At 43.2% G+C, this 21,568-nt stretch overlaps 1 protein-coding gene across 1 annotated transcript in view; it reads left to right on the forward strand.

Annotated features, from left to right (window-relative positions):
* Window positions 1-21,568, forward strand: part of ABCC4 (ATP binding cassette subfamily C member 4 (PEL blood group)) — a 227,153-nt gene that overhangs the window by 68,842 nt on the left and 136,743 nt on the right. The window contains exons 7-13 of the mRNA XM_087814273.1: window positions 915-1,040; window positions 1,878-2,127; window positions 10,582-10,683; window positions 12,050-12,139; window positions 13,332-13,523; window positions 20,971-21,065; window positions 21,281-21,367. Of these exons, the coding sequence (XP_087670399.1) occupies window positions 915-1,040; window positions 1,878-2,127; window positions 10,582-10,683; window positions 12,050-12,139; window positions 13,332-13,523; window positions 20,971-21,065; window positions 21,281-21,367 (942 nt within the window). The remainder of the gene's footprint in view (window positions 1-914; window positions 1,041-1,877; window positions 2,128-10,581; window positions 10,684-12,049; window positions 12,140-13,331; window positions 13,524-20,970; window positions 21,066-21,280; window positions 21,368-21,568) is intronic.

Consider the following 21,568-nt stretch of genomic DNA (forward strand, 5'->3'; position numbering starts at 1 on the left):
GTCACCTTACCTCAATAGGTAGAGTGTACTTAAGCAGAATTTACATGCATCGAAGTTATTTAAACATTATTAAATAGTAATACACTTAGATATTTTATGGGCCCCGTTCTAGCTGCATATACTTTTATTATACTTGTGTTAATGCCATTTGCAGTGTGTGTTGTTTTTATAATTCACTGTTTCCATTAAGTTATGAGCTCCCCAAGGATAAGGTTGATCGTAATTATGTCTTCATAATGTTCCGCAGTCCTAACAGCATTTGTGATAGAAAAGTGGGTGGTAATGAAGAGCCTAATGGTGATGAATTAGACCTGAAGCAGATCCCAGAGGGTTGGAAGTGGGTCATAGCCAAGTTGTCAGATGGATGGAGATATATTGTTTGAAGCACATTGAGCTCTTTCCTTTGTGCCTCAAAACCTCATATTTTTCTCTACTTGAAATTTCCTTTCCTTTCTTTGCCATGGAGAAATGTTCCTGATCCTTCGAGGCCCATTCCAATGCCACCAGAATTCTGAAGCTTTTTGGTCTTTTCTTTCCCAGTAGAATAACTAGCCCTCTCTTTTCTGCTCCCAGTCCTTCATTCTTAATTTATTACAGCACAATCTCTTATGTTCTCGTTAGATTTGGGTGCTTTTCTTCCTTCCCTGCCCAACCATGACCTTCTTGAGCAGACGGTTTGTCTCTGAGTCCTTTCACATTTTCCTCAGCAGATATTGTAAGTTCTCTAAAGTACTTCTTGAACTGGGCTGAATCGTTGACTTTCTAATAGCAGTTTTTCCCCATTTGTGTTTTGAGTTGTCGGTGCAGAAGAGCTGAATGGAACCATTTGTTCCCTAGTCTCTGATGTTCCCTCTGCTGATGAGGGAAATTGGGTTGTGGTCGTCATGGCTCACCTCTCACATCTGTCCCCTTAGGAGTAAGACCGCAACATTCACAGATGTCAGGATCAGAACCATGAATGAAGTTATCACTGGCATAAGAATAATAAAAATGTATGCTTGGGAAAAGCCATTTGCAGAGCTTATTACCAGTTTGAGGAGGTAAGTTTTTGTATATATCACACTATATTTTTCATATTTTAAAACACTGAAAGCACTCTCATTCTGATTCTTCTCTGACCCTCGACTAACTGAGGCTCTGCCTCTCAGGTTCCGTGTGTGCAACTCACCCTGACTCCACTGGTCCCAGTCAGATGCCTCTTCTCCGTGTCCCCCAGGGGCCTGTGCTGGCTGCTTCTGTCTAATGTCTTGTCCCACAAGTTTGGGGGTGCTTATTCTCTTTTCCAGTGAGTGCATGTGCTCCTGGAGGGGACAGGCTGTATCTTTGTCATCAGCGAGGTGCCTGGCACATGACCAGTGTTCATGAATGAATGTTCCAACCCAGACCGATTGACCCAAAATGTTAAAGTGCACACTGAGCCTTCACATAGTTGGATGAGTGAAGTGGGTATTGAGCACATGGGCCTCATGTGGGAACCAGCCCCAGGGCTGGAACTGTAGAATGGTTGTTTATCTTAAAGGATGGGGACATATGGCCCTCAGAAAGGGGGCCTCATGCGAAAGGTACTTGAATTCATTTCATGACTTTGCTGTCAGTGCTTGCCTTAAAATCTATATCCTGCCCTGGGCGGTGTTGCTCAGTTGGTTGGGCGTCATCCCATGCACCAAAAGGTTGCTGGTTCGATTCCCAGCCAGCGCACATGCCTGGGTTGCAGGCTCAATCCCCAATAGGGGACATGCAAGAGGCAGCTGATCAATGTTCCCCTCTCACATTGACATTTCTCTCCCTCTCCCTCCCTCTCCTTTCCTCTTTCTCTAAAAATCAATAAAAAATCTTTTGGAAAAAACCCCCAAAACCTATATCCTACTCTTTCCTAGGAAGGAAATTTCCAATATTCTGAAAAGTTCCTACCTTAGAGGAATGAATTTGGCATCATTTTTCGTTGCAAGCAAAATCATCGTTTTCGTGACCTTCACTACCTATGTGCTCCTTGGCAATGTGATCAGAGCCAGCCATGTGTTTGTGGCGGTGACGCTCTATGGGGCCGTGCGGTTGACCGTCACTCTCTTCTTCCCCTCGGCCATCGAGAAGGTGTCAGAGGCCATCGTCAGCATCCGAAGGATCAAGGTTTGGTTACAAATAACATTTTAAAGTTGTAGGCCGGTTTTAAGTAAAATCATGCCTCGTTTTACTTAGCGTTACTGTGTTCCTGTTGGGTGGGGTGTAACTGTCAGGGCCAAATCTGCAGTCATTCCAAAATGTCTTAGGTGCTCTTCTGCATTTGCTTAGGTGCAGTGCATCACAGGTAGCGGGAGAATCGCTGGTCACTTATGGGCAGTGTTATTTATAACTAGCGGCACAGGGCTCTTGCTGTCCAAGTCATAACTGCAGGGTGATTAAAATGTGTAAAAGCCGGAGAGGAAAACAGACTTCATTTCCTGTGCTAACTGGATTGACTAGTTGGGGCCTGCACGCAGTCCTGGGTGAGAGGGATTCTTCTCCAGGCCGGGAAGGAAAGGGTTGCTGGAAGGTACTTGCTCCTAGGACAGGAAGAATGGCCTCTATCTCACTTAGCTCTCTCTGTTTAAAAATGGGTTCTTTCCTCCACAGATGCTTTGCCTGTGATTGCCCAGCATGCCTTTTGGACCTCCGGCTTTTTGTGCCTGTCCTCTTTTCGCTTTTTCTTTCTCTCTAGCCTATCTCTAGCAGGCCTCTTCCTTTCAAAGTTGTGTTTTTGTGTTTTTTTTTTAAATTTCCACCATACCCACTGTTGCCTGACTAACTGTCCCTAAATTGCTAGGGGCAAATAATTTACATTACCAGGTTAAGGGCCCAGCCCACAGTAGGTGGTCAAGAATTTGTATGTGAGGGCCTGGGCAGGAACCTGAGTGTCTGTGCCTGACCAGAAATCTAGTTGGTTTTGTTGCTGTTTTTCCACAGTGACAGATGCCCAGTAATAGATCTTTAGTCAAGTCAGGTAGCACTTTTTCGGTGGGGGGAAGTTCTTGTCATAAAAACAGATTTTTTTATGATTAAGTTTCAATACTAAAAAGCATTACCCATAAAACAGATTAATATGGGGGTTAGTTCTGGTCCCCCGTGTTTATCTTTTTTTTCCCTTTCTGACGGGTTTCTAGCAACTTTGTTAAGGGATGGTCCATGCTGTTCAGTAAAAGTTCTTTTATGCAGCTTTTTCATTTGAAAGAAGACATCTAGGGATATACATGGACCACAGTGACGGGTTAAGTGTGCACTGTAGCTTCTCCAGGTGGTGGCTTTGGGCACATACATACTGTGCTGCCGAATGTGGTTCACGCTGCTGTGCTGCCGAATGTGGTTCACGCTGCTGTGCTGCCTGCGGGCCAGACACTCTTGAAGCCCTTACCCAGCATCATTTAATCCTGACAATGGTTGAACGAGATGAGCATTAGTGTGCCCACTTTACTGATAAAGAAACGGGTTCTGTAACAGGAGAAATAGAGTGCCCAACCCCACATAGCTTGTAAGGAGTAGAACTAGGATTCTGCCCCGAACCCTGGTTTCTTAGCCCTTGTAACATCACCTTCTTAGCACCTTCTGGCATGTGGACTATTCCCTGAAGTGTTGTTCTAATCATTCAGTCTTCCTCCGAAGACCTCCAGAGGTTTCCTGTTTCTATGGAATCAAAGTGTTAGACTCTAGCTTTAAGCTTAGCTGGCTGCAGTGTTGTTTCCCAGCACATTCCCTCCGCTCCAGCAGAGGCTTGTTTCTGTTACGTGCAACATTCACCCCCACTTTTGGGCTTTTGTTCGCTCTGTTCAGCCCCCCAGCCTGCCTTTCTTTTTCATCCTTGACTTGAGCAAATGCTGCTGAGCCCTGCTGAGCCCTCTGTCTAGCTCTCACACCCTGTCCCAGCACTTTTGTTCATGCCGATTTCAGGCTTTCATGTACCTGCATGGCCAGCACAGCACCGCTCAGCATCATTTCAGGGGGTGATTGTGACTCCCCAGGAGTGCTCTGAGCCACTCAGCTGCAGACCATCTCTTGTAGTTCTTTTGCGTAGTGCTCAGCCCCATGTTGAACACGTAAAGGGCATCAAATAAATACTGGGTTGACTGAAACAACAGTCACAGGACAAAACTGGCAGTCAGCAGAGGCCCAGGGTGGCCCAGCCTGTGCTTGGAGCCGGAGAAATGCGCAGGAGGGAGCAGGTGTGAGTTGGGCATTCCTGGAACACTGGGCCTTGTGGATCTCAACCTAGGGTGCGGGACCTTGTCTAGAGTGGGGATGGATCTGAGTCTTTTCCTTGTTCTGTGTGTCCACCAGCCTGTCTGGACTTGGTGGTCCTGCTCTCTAGAGAGGAGCTGTGCCCCACACACAACCTGATGCTAATGTAGACACTGCTGGCCTGGCTCCTGGTCTCTGTAGACAGCCAGGTGTTTTTGTTTTTTTTGGCCTTATAGGTAAATAGAAACATTCATTCTTCCTTGGTTAACAGAATTAACCTGACAGTCTTACTGGCTGTCATGAGATAAAAAGAAGATTAAAACCGTGGGGCTTTGTGCTAAAATGCACCTCAAGTCCAGAGGCAGTCTGGGGATAGAATTCCCTCTTCAGAGGAGCTCAAGTCTTTTTTCTCTTAAGGCCTTCAACTGATAAGATGAGGCCCATCAACATTTGGAGGACAATCTGCTTTACTCAGAGTCTGCAGATTTCAGTGTTAATCTCATCTAAAAAATTACTTTCACTGCAATATCCTGATATGTTCGAGCAAATAAATATTTGGGGACTATGGCTAGACAGGTGGACACAGAGCTAACCATCATATCCTCTTGAATCCCCGTCTCTTCCTTTGAGCTCCCTGGATGTGACTCTGCCCTCACCCCACGAATTGAAGCCTTCTGTATGGATTTCTTCCCCTCTCTGGATTCCAGACTTGTAAAGGGCAGATACAGCGTCACATTCATCTTTTTCCCCCTCACAGAGGGCAGGTGCTCAGAAAATGTGCCACTGTCACATCTGTGGGACTCTGCGAATGCCGAACAGTTGAGCACTGATTAGGGGAAAGTGATGACTTTCACTCTCTGATGGACTATGTAGTGCATCAAGGAGCACTGCATGCATGAAAGGGATCCTGCAGAAGGTTTTCAGGGAATTGCCAAATATTTCCATAGGATTTTTTATTTCTTTTCCACCAAAATGCTACCGAACTGTATCTGAAGCTTGAAATTCCTTCCCATGCAGATGTGTGCAGTAACGTTAGAATTATGACCCGCGGAAGACTTTGACTTTTCTTGGGGCTCTCTTTGTCAAGCTAGCTTGTGTCCGATAAAGGAAACACCTTCGATTTGAGCAGGAAACCTCGATTGTCCCTCATGTACATAGTTTCTGGCGGGCAGGTGGGCCTAGGAGTTTACAGATCTGCTCAGCAGTGGTTTTCAGCAAAGACAGGACAAATGGCAGAGAGTAAAAGTAATGAGAAAGGGTTGTTAGCATGCAAACTGCCTCGTGGTCGCGTTGAATAATGACTGAATGTGTTTTCTTTATTTAATTTTTAAAAATATATCTTTATTGATTTCAGAGAGAGGAAAGGAGAGGGGGAGAGAGAGATAGAAACATCAATGATGAGAGAGTCATTGATTGGCTGCCTCCTGCATGCCCCTGACTGGGGATCGAGCCCACAACCCGGGCATGTGCCCTGACCAAGAATCGAACCCCAATCGCCCCGATCTTAGGTCAATGCTCAACTGCTGAGCCACACCCGGCTGGGCTGAATGTGTTTTTCTTTTAGAGCTTAGACTCTTTTTCAGTCTATGTGGTTCCTATGACTCTCTAAAAACTGAGTTCTGTAGTTCATCAGAATCACATGGGACTCTTGTTAAAACAAAATTATTATACCTTGGTGAGCTTCCAGTTCGCTAGATTTTGGCTCAGGCCCAAGGTATCTATGTCTTTAGCAAATGCCCGGAATACCTGGAAATAGGCCACATTTGGGGTAAAATTGCCTTAGTTGTGGATAAAAGCACACATAGTCAAAATGTTCTTAGCAAATATAAAAAGACATCAGGGTCATGTTAAAACTAGTCAGGTGAGAGGAAAAACAAAGCCCTGTCTTGCTTAATGCTAGGCTGGGAGACAGATTTGGAATTTATTCCTTCATTCAGTCACTTAGTTCACGGTATAATTGAGCACGTACGCAAGCCTGGCGCTGTGCTTAGATGCGTATATACAATGGCGAGGGAGCGCACAGAAGTCCTTCCTGCTTGGAATTTTTGTATCATCAAGTGGGGCGGGAGAGTCATTAAGAAGCAAAGAATAAAACTCGCTGTCGATGTGTGTTTGTGTATCCCTAGTTCTTGGAAGGGAGAGCCTAAGGGAGGGGCCTTGTTGGAGACACTGGTGTAAATTTGGGTGCAGTGCTCCCTGGAAGGCTGAAGAAGTTCCCTGGGCAATCGCGTGTGTGAGGGTGGGGCGGGGCAGGCCAGTGGAGGAGGCAGGAGGCTGATGCGTTGCATTTTCATGGGGATGGTTATGCGAGGAAAACTCTTAGTGCACAAGGAGGAGATTTGAGAAAGTGTGAGGCCGCAGAGAAGAGAGTGCTGGAGTCCCGAGCAGGAGACCACATGGGACCCTGCCGAAGGCATGAAGATTTTCAGCTTTTTCAGATCTCACCCTGGTTGCAGCGGGGGGACCCAGTCAGGGAGGTAGGGGTGGGGATCCAGAGTAAGGCAGGGATATAGGTAAAGAGGCGTAGGTAGTCCGGGAATGCGTTGATGTCATTTGGATTAGGGTGGAATAGAGACTTGGCCAGATTTGGGATCTACTTAGGAGCAAGCTTGAGTTGGGTGTGGTGGGAGGGGAGAGGTTCGGCAGAAGGAGGGATCACAGGCTGCACTGTGTTTGGTGTTTTTTTTTTTTTTTTTTTTGCTGCAAAATCACCCAGATTCATTGGAATATGAACTACTAGAACTATAGATTTGGGAAGGAGGAGAGCATGAATGTGGTTTTAAAGATGTTTTTCAAATACCCAGGTGCTTGCTTTAAGACCCACTGACGGACCATATGTCCGATTTAGTCTCCTTTTCTAAATATCTGACAGAGGTAATAGGCAATAAATACAGTGCCCCCCCCCCTAATCTGGGGGGTATACTTTCCAAGACCCCTAGTGGGTGCCTGAAATTGTGGATACTACTGAATCCCTTGTATACTAAGTTTTCTCCTACACATACCTGTAATAAAGTTTGATTTATAAATTAGGCACATAAGAGGTTAATGATAATAACTTATAATAAAGTAAAGCAGTTATACCAATATACTGTAACAAAGTTACATGAATGTGGTCTCTCTCTCAAAATACCTTACTTGTACTGTACTCCCACTTCTTCTTTTTGTGATCATGGGAGATGGGGCAGTGCCTACGCGATGAGATAGAGTGAGGTGGATACTGCGCTGGACAAAGGGATGATTCAAGTCCTGGGCAGGATGGAGCATAGTTTAAAACTTACGAGTTGTTTATTTCTGGAATTTTCTACATAATATTTTTGGTCCACGTTTGGCCACTGGTCGCTGAAACCATGGAAAATGAAACCTTGGGTAAGGGGAGACGACTGTATAATTAGCCGATCCAGTGTTTACTTTTCTTCCTTCCCCTGCCTCTCACTTAGATGGGTTGATATGCAATCAGAAGGTGAGAACGGGAGCAGGAGAGGAAGAAAGACCTGCTGAGTGTACTGATAGGTCGTCAGAGCTAGGTGAGGTTTGACCATCAATGCGCCAGGAGCTTGGTGGGCACATAGAATTTAGAAAACATTGTCTTTTTTTTTTTTTTTTTTAGATTTTATTTTTTCAGAGAGTGGAAGGGGGAGAGAGAGAGAGAAACCTTGGTGTGAGAGAGACACATTGAGTGGTTGCCTCCCGCTTGAGGCCACACCAGGGCAAAGCCTGCAGCTGAGGTACATGCCCTTGGCTGGAATCGAACCTGGGACCCTTTGGTCCACGGGCCGACGCTCTAACCACTGAGCCAAACTGGCTAGGGCGAAAACACTATCTTCTTAAAGCTTACTGTGACGCAAAGCTTACTGTGACGCTGTCGTCTGCAGCCTGGGATTCAGTCAGCTGGGCCACATTGAGTGACTTGTGTTAAGATCATGTCTGGAAGAAACTCCACCACAGTTTTCCACTGTTGAGATGGTGCTGTGACCCATGCCCACTGGAAAGATCTACACGGGGGCTTTACAGTGTAGTGACCTATTTTTATACACGTTTTCAATTTCCTCTTGCATGTACAGAAAATGAAGGATTTATAATGAAGTTACAGGCTCAAGAATTTTCTCAATTTTTCTTCTAGTGAGGAGAGAAGACTGTTGGTCTTGGCACTGAATGAGTCCAATAGGATTATAAAAGATCTTGTCTTAACTTCAAAGCCCTGAAAGTCTTCAGCGACTTCTACAAGCAGTAAAATTTGTCTCTGAGGTTATATTGTTTCCTAAGCAGCTTAGGTTTTTGCCTACCGACCATTCTGAAGTCAAATCTTTTTGGCTGGAGTTCCAGCTTCTGATACTTTCTCACATGACCTGTTCTGGGTTTGCATTTTGTAACTTTAATGGCAATTTAATTTCAGCTTTTTCTTCTGCCCCAGTACTAGAAAAGAATCCACCTAGCACTTCTGGCACCTTTGCAAGCTGGAAGATTGTGAATTCTTTCTCCACTCAGACCTCTTTACGGACAAATAAATGCTCAGTAGATTTACTTCCACTGTCTCTGCATCTGTCTTTTTTTCTTATAAGGATCCCAGTCATGTTGGATTTAGGGTCCACCGTACTCCAGCATGACCACACCCTGATTAATTACTTCTGCAATGACTGTTTTAAGATAAAATCACATTTTGAGGTAACGGGTTAGGACGTTTTTGGGGGACAGAATTCACTCCATGACAAGTCCCTGGCTAGTATGATCCTTCATGGTGCCAGGGACCCGGACTCTTTCTTGTTATTCCACAGTGTGTGGCCTTAAGCAAGCTGGCAGCCTCCATGTCCCAGGCTGTGGGGGTAGAGAAAGGTTCCTGAACATTGTCACTTCACACTGGCCTGAATTTTGTTACATGGTTACACTTAGCCGCATGGGAGGCTGGGGAGCGAGGTCCTCCTCTAGGCTGCCAAGTGCCAGCTGAAAATCGGGGCTTTGTTGCCACAGAAGAAAGAGCAGATTTTGAGGACAGCCCACAGGCTGCCGCATGTTCAAAGATTTTTGGGGGGATGGGGGTTGTCTCAGTTGTTTATTCAGTTTCTGCACCATTGTAGCTTTTCTCATATGTAGCATTTGCAGAGCAAGAGGAAGTTTTCCTTTATATCATTATGTTAGATGTGCAGTGGCTATCAGGACTGTTTTATTCAGCTACATAGTATTGAATAGCTAACTAGTATAGAAAGTAGCAAAGAGGAGGAAGGTACGGCCATTCCTGCCACCAAGGAGAGAGCATTTACTAAGGAGAAAAGACAAGTGATTGTGAAAAGATGCTTACAAAATGTTTTCTAAGAGACAGAAACTTAGTAAGCGTGTTTCCTTTTTAGAACCACGACTTAAGTGATAGTTAGTGACAAGCAGTGCTATATTGATTTGACACGCAGGAGGAGAAAGCGGAGTATACCTGAGGGCTCAGGTGAAGGTCACAGCAGATACGCAGTAGAGCCGGCTGCCCTGCGGGGTCTCGGCCATGCTCCTGCGTCAGCCTGATTCCCTAAAGGCCTGGGAATGGCCTTCGTCTTTATGTTCTTAGCATGTTGCCTGGTGCTTGGGTGGGATTCGGTTAATATTTATGGAATCATTTCCTACCAACTCCTGTGTTTATTGTTAGTAACGCAAAAGTAAAGCAATAAAAATGCCCAGGTTCTAAATGTGTTCATGTTGGGAGCCATATTTTCTCTTCAGGGGAACTAGTACACTTGTTGAGAAAGTTACAAAGATAGCCTTGTGGCCATGAACGCTAATATATATTGCTAATATGTAATTTATATTATATTATGTATGCTAATATATATGATATATAATAATAGTAATACTATTATGTATTATATGTAATACTACACATACAGGTTAAATGCAGTGTATTATATAATTATATATACTATATGCTATAAAATATAAATATATAAAATTTATGCTATAATATATACAATTGACCCTTGAACAACATAGGGGTTAGAGGTGCCGACCCCTCGCACATCGAAAATCTGTGTATAACTTTTGACTCCTTGAAAACTTTACTAACAGCCTGCTGTTGACTGGAAGCCTTACCAATAACATAATATGTTATATGTATTATATAGTGTATTCTTGAACTAAAATGAGGTAGAGAAAAGATGATGTTACATTATTTATTGAAAAAAATCCATGGACCCACGCAGTTCAAACCCAAGTTGTTCAAGGGTCAGCTGTACTATATATTATATAGTATGACCTGATGTAAGCTAACACTGTAAATGCACTTGGTAAAATGGCATGTATTCCATATAAAGTTTTCTATTGAAAATTCCAGGAAAGCAATTATTTTTGTGATATTATTCCTGCAGTTTAAACAATCTGTGTTTTTCCCTTTTTTTGTAGAACTTTCTGTTGCTTGATGAGATAAAACAGGGCAGCCCTGAGCTGCCTCCAGATGGTAAAGGGATAGTGCAAGTTCAAGATTTTACTGCTTTTTGGGATAAGGTAAGAAATCCTTTATTACAAGGTTGTAACTGCTAAAAGACAACTGGTGGCTTAGATTTAATAGAGAATTTTGGGATTTTACACATGGTATCAAACGTGACTTGTTCATTTACCCAGCACTCCTTTCCACCTCCGCATTGGCTCTCCCTTCTTCAGTGGTCCAGTTGGCCAAACTCTGTACACTGTGTTTTCATGCCTGTGACTCTAAATAATTGTGCCACCTGCATCGTGGTCAACTACTTTTAATTTAACATCTGCCATCTCCATCAAAACAATACCCAAATGTATAAAGCCACATCATTGCACCCTTTGCACATGGAAGCTTACATAAGCTGCCTTACCTAACCTGCCATGCCTAATACAGTAGATTTACCTCCTGCTGTGTATTGCTCACTATAATACATTGTGAAGCATTTATAGAAAGCACCATTAAAACTCATTATAAAGATGTACTCTATTAATGCATTGAGTTAGATGAAGCACTGAGGTAGCTAACACACATTTTGTATGATCCGTGACCAAGTTTCTTTTGTATCAAACTATGCAACATTGTGAAATGAGCTGTTCTGTCCTTCCAAGAACCTTAACGACATGTTCTCAGACTTTCTGCAGCTGCATTGTAGTACAGATTAGCCTGTTCCGTTGTGCTGGCATTGCCTGTGGATGGATTATGCCCCCTTCTAGGGGGTAATTAGGGAGTGTCTGGGTGGGGGTGGGGCAGAGATGAAGTACCCGTGCTGGGTTGTAGTGTAGGAGAAAGACATGGCCTCCATGACCAGCTCCACTAGACAGCCCGAGGTAGGTGGGGGCAGGTTTCACTGACTGGCATCATTCATGAAATGAATGGCCTTGGTCTTTATCAAATGAAGATGGAGAGATTAGTGGAGATTTCAAATGGTGTCTTAGTGAAGTACAGGCTTACCATGTACTTATGCTGCCACCTTGTGGAGATGAATGAAATAAGAGTAAAACCAAGGGTTATGACAACTTACAGATAATGAAAACCTTCCACACTGAATGCTCTATTAAGTATATTATTTTTAATAAGTTAGTGTGCGTCAAGAAGTTTTCATTTCAAGAGGGTGCCTTGTCATTTCTACTGCTTACATTCTGTGCCTAGAGCCATGCCCATATGGAAATATGTTAAAAGAATGGGCCTTCCTAAAGGCAGCTGAAGCTTGTTCAAACCCCGAAAGAGATATGATTGGATGTAAAGGACTCCAGGACGCAGTATCTTAAAATAGGAAGGAGAAAGATGTGGGTTATCTTCACGTATCAATGACTGTTATACAACTTTCTCAACTTTTTTAAGTGACGTGTATTACTTTATTGAAATGGACACTTTTCTGTAAACTTTCAATTGTAGGTATCAGAAATCCCAACCCTGCAAGACCTTTCCTTCACTGTCAGACCCGGTGAACTGTTAGCTGTGGTTGGACCTGTGGGAGCAGGAAAGGTAAGTTGTAATGTCTTTTGGCTGCTTGATGTAACATCACATCCCATATTAAAATCTTGGGGTCGAGCCTACAGCTATGTGTAACACAGATATGAATTGGGTATATTTAGAACAGCATTTCTCAAAGTGTATCCCATAGAATGTTCATTTTGCGAGGTTGCATGGCCAAATAAATCTGGATAAAGCATATTATGTTTTTCTTCTTGGTCATTCAAGTAGCACAGTTGGGAACTGCCTGTCTGGAAGCTGGCCATCTCAGTGGAGGAAATTATTTAAGTGACAGCTGTTTAGGATGGAATGACTGAGAAAATGGGACTTCTTTTTGTCAGAGCAGACCTTCCAGGAAGTCTGGAGGTTGTAAAGGCTCTTCTAGAAAGCTGTAAACATTTCCTCATCTGATTTATCCAAGTCACTTCAGTGCATTTAGTAAATGTGCAGCCACGTGTGTGGTGCTGTGCAGGGAGCAGAAGGTATGGTAAGACCCAGACGCTTTGCCCTCTGGAAGCAACCGGGTCGTGGGGTGAGAACGATATGTAAACAGATTATTTCAGCTCCGTGTTATAAGCATGCTGATCATGTAGACACAGGCATGTCACATCTGTATGCAGGAACAGATTTGAAGGAAATGTGTGTGCACAGTTAGTCTTGTGTGTTCCGAAACAACAAAATACAGAAATCTAAACATAGGCCATAAAAATGACGGGGATTATTTCTCTTATGATGGATTTTTGCTCTTTGGAAATATGACTCGCTTCAGAGTTCCGTTAAATAATCTTTTGTGATGCATTGACTATATTATGTACACATAGCTTTGCAGGAATGAATATTTGTCAAGTAAAGGATATCTGGTTTCTGGGACAACTGCATTAAACATCAGGCATACGAAATGTATTTCATGCCAGGTCACTCTGTTAGTTAAGAATGTTAAACATCCTGAATTAGTCTTTGTTGAGTGTAGCATTTCATTTGGGGGTGAAGTTTTGGGCAGAGTGAGTTTTTTATACTCTATTAATAGCCTTTATCAACAGTTAGTTTACACTGACCAATAGTGTTATTAAAATTTGTTTTCATTGCAGCTTCCAGGGCTGTACTTTGTCCTATTTTCAGTGACAGGGCTGGGGAAGCTGTACTGCAGTGGCTTGCTCTATCTGAGTGTTGCCTGTGACACATGTTTGTTTGTGATCTGTTTCAGTCGTCACTGTTAAGTGCTGTGCTGGGAGAATTGGCCCCGAGCCAGGGGCTGGTCACTGTGCATGGAAAGATCGCATATGCTTCTCAGCAGCCCTGGGTGTTTTCAGGAACTGTGAGGAGCAATATTTTATTTGGGAAGAAATATGAAAAGGAACGATATGAAAAAGTAATAAAGGCCTGTGCTTTGAAAAAAGTGAGTAATGACTTTTGAGTTGCATCTGCTTTGAATTTCAAATAATAATAATAGTGTTGGTTTAGTCTACAAGGTTTGTTAAAAGTTTTATTTTTAATGTGGAAGATATTTGAATGCTATTTAATACTTTTAGCTGGTCTTCAGGGTAAATACATATGCACATATGCTACTGTTTTAATCCTGATCTGATGATGACATTCATAGATTGCTTTTTTCCCTTCAGTTTTGTGAAGTTTTATTCACTTTTAACCTTTTTAAAGTTGTAAAGTTTTGTAGAAGTAGAGAGAATAATGTAATGAACCCTCCTGTACCCATTCCCCAGCATCAGCCACGATCAACTGACAGCCAGTTTTGTTTCATTTCTATTGCTAATCCCACCTCCAACCCAGAAACAGATTCTGAAGCAGATTCTAGACCTCATATTAGTTCATCTGTTAAATATTTCATGTTATCTCTAAAATATAAGAGAGACTTTGAAAAAACACCATCACGTTATCACACCTAAAAAGTGCCCGGAATTCCTGAGTATCGTCACTGTTCTAGTTTGTGCTTACATTTCGTTGTCTTAGTAAGAAGTCTTGTTAGCCGTTGGTTTGAGTCAGATTCCTCGTAGGGCCTGCCCTGTGCACGTGGTTGATGGGTCTCCTAGGTCCCTTTTGTTCTATGGGTTTTCCTCTCCACTTTGATTTTTAAAAATATATCTTTATTGATTTCAGAGAGGAAAGGAGAGGGAGAGAGAGAGATAGAAACATCAATGATGAGAGAGTCATTGATCGGCTGCCTCCTGCACGCCCCAGACTGGGGATGGAGCCCCCAACCCGGGCATGTGCCCTGACTGGGAATCGAACCCCGATCGCCTGGATCCTAGGTCGATGCTCAACCGCTGAGCCAAGGCCGTCCGGGCTCCACTTTGTTTTTGACTTGTAATTTACTTAAAGAAAAGAGAATTATTTAAAATTTCCTTTTTAATACTGCATCATTTCACTAGGGGGAGAGACTGCTTTCAGAAATGACATTGAGCTTTGCAGAAAAGGGCAGGATGAGATGTTTCGTTGTACATTGAAATTTAAATAAAATTAGGGATCAACTGATGAGAACTGAACTCATACCTGATAGGAGTATATAATTGAGCAAAAAGAAAAAGAAAGGTACTGATAACTGCTATGTTACTCACTTTGGGTTGTAGAAATCAGTGAATAGCAGTATTTAAGGGCTCTCCCTCGGGTCTGTTCAGTGCAGCCTGGACACCCGACTGTTCTTTTATGCTGCATGGAAAAGGCGGGGACGGGTGTTCAGAGGTTTGGTATTGAAGGCTCCAAACCAGCTTTGTGAGGAATTTTGTAATTTTGCTTGAACAATGGCTTGAACATCGTAGATGGTGTCAGGTGAGTAGCATTTTATGATGATGAGGATAAAACATAATTGCTTGTTTAGTGGGCTTTTATTTCTTTTTCCTGGGCTGTTGTTAATGCGAGATTATATTGTTTTTAGAAATTACATCAAGTTAGCACCGCGAGCTAGATTTTTATTAAACAGTTTACATACTATGTAAAAAAAGAGGGAAAACAAATGTAAAGCAGTAATAATAATAGCTCCCATTTTCCGAGTCCACATGCTAATCATTTCTCTCTCTCACATGTGTGCACACACAAAGGTATATGAGTATTGAATATTTTACCTGTATCTTTGATGTCACCCTCATTTTATAGTTGGTAAAACTGAGGCTTAGAGAGATGAAGCGACTCACCTCAACATTTGCAGCTCAGGTTCAGATCTGTTTCTGCACAACTAGATTCTGTGCTTTCCCACGGTGCCACGGTGCCTCTTAATTGAGAAAGTATATATAAGGAAGAACTGTTTTAGAAATTGGGTGGTTGATAAATGTGGGATGTGGAATAAACAGATCTCGGGCATTTTCTCTTTACCTCAGTCAAGTTCAACTCCTTATGGCCAGATCAGACTCTAAGACCTAGGCCAGTATCTGGCTCTTTCTTTGCAGGACCTTGCCTTTCTGGTCACAGGTTGGCCCATCTTTCTATGCCTGCCTGTGTTTGAGCATCTTTGGAGAAAAGCAGATGTTGGGACAGTGGCTGCCACTCAGCATTTTCTCCAGGGACCCATGCCTTTGTCACAGCCACATGCAATGACTGGAGCAGGAACGGGGCAGTGTCCTGGGCTTTGCTCACTGTCAGGTGTCTGTGTGGCACACAGACTCCGGTGGGAAGGAGGCCCCTGCAGGGTTGGGCTGCACAGTGATTCTCTGTACGTCAGTTGACACACAAACATGGACTCTTACCGTGTTCTGCATGACATGGGAACAAGGAGTCAGGGCCTCGGCCAGAAGGGAGGCCCAGGGTGGAGAACTGGTAAAGAGCGGTGTCCTGGCCCTGGCTTCGTCACTTGCCCACTGTCACTTTGAACCTGTCCTTTTACCTGTATGGGCCTCTGATGTTTCTGTTACAAAATGAGGACATTGGGTCAGAAGGTTTCTAAGAGGTTTTGCTGCCATTCTGAAATGCCATCTGTGACTCTAGTTAGTGGGGGGGTCACATGGTCTTTAGGACATCAGGAAATCACTGAATGAGTTATGAGGTCCTTTGCTCATCTGCTGTTGAAATCCATGTGTCAGTGGGTGGGCATGAGACAGCTACAGATAATCGGAGGCATTCTGGAATTGCTTCGGCCTGTAGATACGGAGATTGCATGTGTAATAGTAAAGATTTGGCCTTTGGAGAGAAACATTCCTGGGTAGTTAATCCAGATTTTTGTCTCCATTTCCTGTCTTGTTAAATGGGAGAGGTGTGGGATTATTTTAAAGACTGCAGATAATACCTGTAAAATGCAAACGCCAGGTTTTTAGTAAAGAGTAGCTATTATTACTATTGTAGCCCTTATCTCTATATACATCCATACATCCATATAAATGACAGTGATTCCTCCTTAGGGTTGCCCCCAAGTCCTGGAGGTAAAAAACCATTTATTGCATTACATAATATTAATAACAACTAGATGTATTATACTAGATCTAATTGAAATAAACTTAAGTTTATTGACCTGAAAACATTTCTATAATAGAGAGAGATGAAGTAATTACATCTGGCAACATCATGAGGCAGATGACGTATTCAGGGACATTGCAGTGAGTTATAGAACATGATTTAGGAAGCAGCAGAATCATATTATGTGCTGCAGGGTTGGGGGCTGGAATCCACGGGGCCCTGGAATCAGACAGCTCTGGGATCGAGTCTCAGTTCCTCTATTTGTTAGGTGTGCGATTTGGCTGTCTGAACTGTACAGAGCCTCAGTTTCTTCATCTGTAGAGTGGAGGTAATAGTACTATCAACCTCATAAGGTTGTTGCAGGATGAAATGCAGTAATGATTTTAAAGCGCCTAATTGCTAGGCATGTAACAAACACATTATAAATGTAAAAGTGTTGAAAAGAATCGGCTCTTAATGATAAAAGCAGCTATTTCTGGGTAAATTCGTATCGTAAAATGTGACATTAGAAAAGAAGGTATCTAAGTATTTAACTTATATTATTTGAGTTGATATTATATAGGTGTTCTACACACAGTACACTACATAAATCAACAAGAAGTATGTTACTGCACCATAAGCAATAAATTATGTGACATTTGTCTGCATATAGTCTTTTATCACTTGAAGACTTTTGAAAACCTCTTAGGCAATACATATTCAGAGGTATAGCATTGATAAATTCTATTTGATATTTTCCCACATAGAATCACTTGCCTTTACAAATGCCTCTGGGGTGCCCACATTCCTGCCAGCTTGGACATTTTCATTTCAGATTGCTTTAATAATTAGAATAATTATTGTTATATATTTTTTCATCTCTCAATTGGGATAACTATATCCCAATTGGATCAATGGATTTCCTGCTGTTTGACCCCAAATCCGCTCTCCATTGCCAGGGCCTCACTTTGGCCCTCATAACTATTTCAGTAGTCCGCTCAGTGATATTTCTGCTGTAAGTCTCTGTCATCGCTGAGAGGCACTGGATGTGTTTCTGCCCCTGTGACACCAAACCAGCATAGCTGTTTCCTGGTTTTCCTCTGGTCTGTGTGTCTGATTTTCAGTGAAAGCCACTGTGGATGAAATAATTGGTTAAATTTAACTTAGAGGTAACGAAAGAATACCTTCCTTTCATTGGGAGGAATCATAATATATGCTCAGCTCAGGCTTTTCCCTCTGACCCAGCAGTTTGGAACCTTTTTCATCTCATGGCACATAAACTAATCACTAAAATTCTGCTGCACACCAAAAAATATATATTTTGCCGACCTGACAAAAAAAACGTATGATTTTGATTCATTCACACCAACAGCTATTGTCGCTTTGGCTGTTGCCATTTTTCTACTTGACAACCTGAGGGAAAAGAGGTCAGTGCCCCTGACTAAATGGTCAGGTACTGTATGTTTTAAAAATTATTGCGGCACACCGGTTGCTCTAACCAAATCAGACAAATCACGGTTAGGAAATTAGTCTGGCTCGGGTGTTCCTTCAGATCCTTTGAAATGTTTTTCCCATCTGAGGCTTGTCTATAAATAGTTTGCCGAGTCAACAAACACACTCCAAGTCCTTCTACAGGCTCAGAGAGAGCCCATTTCTTATTTCCTAACTGTGGTAAATGAAAGAGTGGGTTTTAAGTGCCCTTTCTAGAAAAAGTCTAAGATTGCTGTGCTACAACCTGGTGGTATTCTGAGAAGGAAAGCAAAGCAATGTGGAATCAAGGCATAAAAACTGAGAACACTTGGCAAGGATTGTCAGCAGTGAAACAGGCCCAGTAAGCTGCGTGCGTGCGTGCATGCGTGTGTGCATGCATGCGCGTGTGTGTGTGTGTGTGTGTGTTCATTCCCACAAGGCTGGGACCTTAACTTAAAGTGGCTCATTGTTATTTTATGAAAGCCCAAAGCAAGTGATGGTACTAACTTCTTAGCTCAACAAAGAAATAATATGAAATGATAATGAATTTTCATGATAAAGCAATTGCTGTCTTTCCTTTGATGTCATCCAGGTGAGCTTTGAGCATGCAGGGAACTGGGTGTGCCCGCGTGTCTCTGTGGGCTGTCAGGCAATGGGTTATAACGGAGACACTCTTTTTCTCTTCTTCTTTTGGTGGTGTGCTTTGCCTGTTATGATTCACACGGAATCAGAATGTGAATGAGGTCCCACTGTTGGTTTGGTCAGAAAATATGTGTCAGCCACCAATAGCGAAAATTAATTCATGTCCTTTCTCCATTTGTAGAAGCTGTTCATACACTTACTCTTGATTCTCACAGCATCCTTGAGTTTAGCAATTCTTGTTTCTGCAGCACATTTTGTAGGAGAGGAAATGAGACGTGGTGAGATAAAGGACTTGTTCATCGTGGAGATCCCAATATGCCGCTGGCTTTCTCTCCCAAATTTGCCAAAATAGAGACAAAGAAATGAAGGCTGCATTTTCAGAAAGGGATTGCTGTGTATCCTAGGTCGATGCTTGAGAGGTTTAGTAGAGAACCAGTGAGCTTCTCCCAACTCTGTTTGCGTATGCCAGGGTCTACCTAGTGATAATTATAGGTAACCTAATTAAAAATTTCTAATATAATTGTAATTTAAGCCTGATTGTTATCCTGTCATTTTGAGGATGTTCTTTCTTTCTTTTTTCTAGGTACTGTGATCTGTCCATTATTTCTTAAGTTCTACTCAAATATAACTTTTGATAGATTCCCAGATTCTCAAATCAAAACTTACTTTTCTTAGCTTTGAGTGTTCCTGGCGTGCATGGAATAAGCACCTACTTGGCCCAGATGATCTGCTCAGTGTCCTCAGAACACACTTTGGTTTTTCCTGCCCAGACTGCTCCTTCTGCTTTTATTTCTTGTGTACATCTGGTCTGTCACTGTGCCCTAAATGTCACTGTGTAGACGTGGGTCAGGTGTCATCCTTTCTCGGAAAGTGGGAAGCTGAGCCGGAGGTCAGCAAAATGGCCAGTTAAGACACACTTATTTCTTGATAAAATAAGGCCTGTGCCTCTATAAGCCACGTGTGTGCCCCGAGCTCCCACGCTTGTGCCTCCAGCACTGACCTTCAGACTTGCATATCCAGCTGCAGCCTGTCACCTCCAACGGGTATCTCAGCTTGTCCATGACCAACATCTCGACTTTATCCCCTAAACCTGCATTTATCATCTTTTTCAACTCAGGACAGGGGGACCCTGTTCTTCCCCCTTTTCATGCCAAAAACAGTGCAGTCCTTGCTTTTCTCCAGCTCTTCTTTGGCAGCCCACACCCATTCCATTCAGCATATCCTGCAGGCTTGACCTTCGAAATTGGTCAGAATGTGAGAGCTCTTCATTGTCACTGTCCCACTTTGGTCTCTGCCACTGTCGTCTGTCACCTAAATTATTGCGACGGCCTCGTAACCCGTGTCCTGCCTTCTCCCCGCCCCTTTACCTGCAGTCTGTTTTCCACAGAGGCAGAAGTGATTTTTTAAAAAAATTCTAATACAGCCCTGGCTGGTGTGGCTCAGCTGGTTAAGCATTGTCTTGTGGACCAAGAGGCCACTGGTTTGCTTTCCTGTCAGGGCACATGCTCGGGTTGTGGGCTCGATCCCTGGTAGGGGGCATGCAAGAGGCAGCCGATCAGTGACTCTCTCTCATCCATGTTTCTCCCCCAATCTCTTCCTCTCTCTCTAAAGAAAAAAAAAAATCAAAAACATTTTTAAAAAGCTTAATGCAGATCATGTCATGCCTCTCCCAGACCCCCTTCCCATTTCACTCAGAGTGAAACCATGGCCCCACCTGCTTATGTCTCTGCGCCCCCCCCCCCCCACTCGCTCTGCTCCTGGCCTCTTTGCTAGTCTCCGCACACCGTGGATGTGCATCTGCCCCACGGCCTTTGCACTTGGCCATTTCTCCACATAGAATACGTTTTATCCAGATCTGTGCAGGCTTGCTCTGCCCCCTGACAGGTATCTACCTCCTTAAATGCCCTCTGTTCAGATCCCTTCTGGAACCCCATACAAGATGGACTTTCCCTCCTTCACTCTCTTTCCCTCCCAGCTGAATGTCCTTTTTGTTCTTAATACTTAGTACTTGCGCCCATGTTAATTTTTCATGTCAGTCTCTCATTATGGAAACTTAGGGACTGTTTTCTTCACTGTGCTGAGTTCATTGTGCCCACAACAATGCCTGGCATATAGTTGGTGTTCAGTAAATATGTTAAATGGGTTAAATGCATAAACATTGAATAGCTACAGGATGAAAACAAACACAATGTCCTGAGAGGTTTTTTTGAAAGGTGCAAGGTTATAATTTAGTCACTTTGAAATATATCCATCGCTGTTGCTCAACTTGGTGTATGAAGAACTAATGCTAAAAGTTTAGGATGACAGTGGGAGAACACATTTTAAGTCTTTTTTTTGTTTCCCCTATTTCTACATAGGATTTGGATCTTTTGGAAGATGGAGACCTAACGGTGATAGGAGATCGGGGAGCCACGCTGAGCGGAGGGCAGAAAGCCCGCATTAACCTCGCCAGGTAAATCCCACTTTGGCTGTCATTCAGCATGTTCTTCTTGGGCTGCTTCTGGGGATGGTGACCACGCAGACCCGCTGTGGGCGCTGTGTGACGCACTTGTCCTGGGTCATGTCCTTGGAATGAACATCATCTGAATCGTTGAACACTGTCATGATTCAGAGATGAGGTCCAGGGAGCGTGAAGCCTTCTGTCTGATATCTCTTTACGTTTTCTAGAGCAGTGTATCAGGATGCAGACATTTACCTTCTGGACGATCCCCTCAGCGCCGTAGATGCAGAAGTTGGCAGGCACTTGTTCCAGCTGTGAGTTTGCTTGTGTTTTGTGTCATTTCCGTTTTTTAAGAACCCTGTGGAGGGAAGCCTATGTGAGCTCTTTCTGCTTTGAGGTCCCTCTTTCCCTTCCTTTCCCTCCACAGCAGATACATTTTAGAGAAATTTTGCACAAACATGAAGTTAAGATGTGAAAAGACAGAAGGTGCTTATAGTTTGTGGAGGCAAGTGGAG

This window comes from Miniopterus natalensis, chromosome 2 (assembly GCF_054644295.1).
Source record: "Miniopterus natalensis isolate mMinNat1 chromosome 2, mMinNat1.hap1, whole genome shotgun sequence".
In the NCBI taxonomy this organism is placed as follows: Eukaryota; Metazoa; Chordata; class Mammalia; order Chiroptera; family Miniopteridae; genus Miniopterus; species Miniopterus natalensis.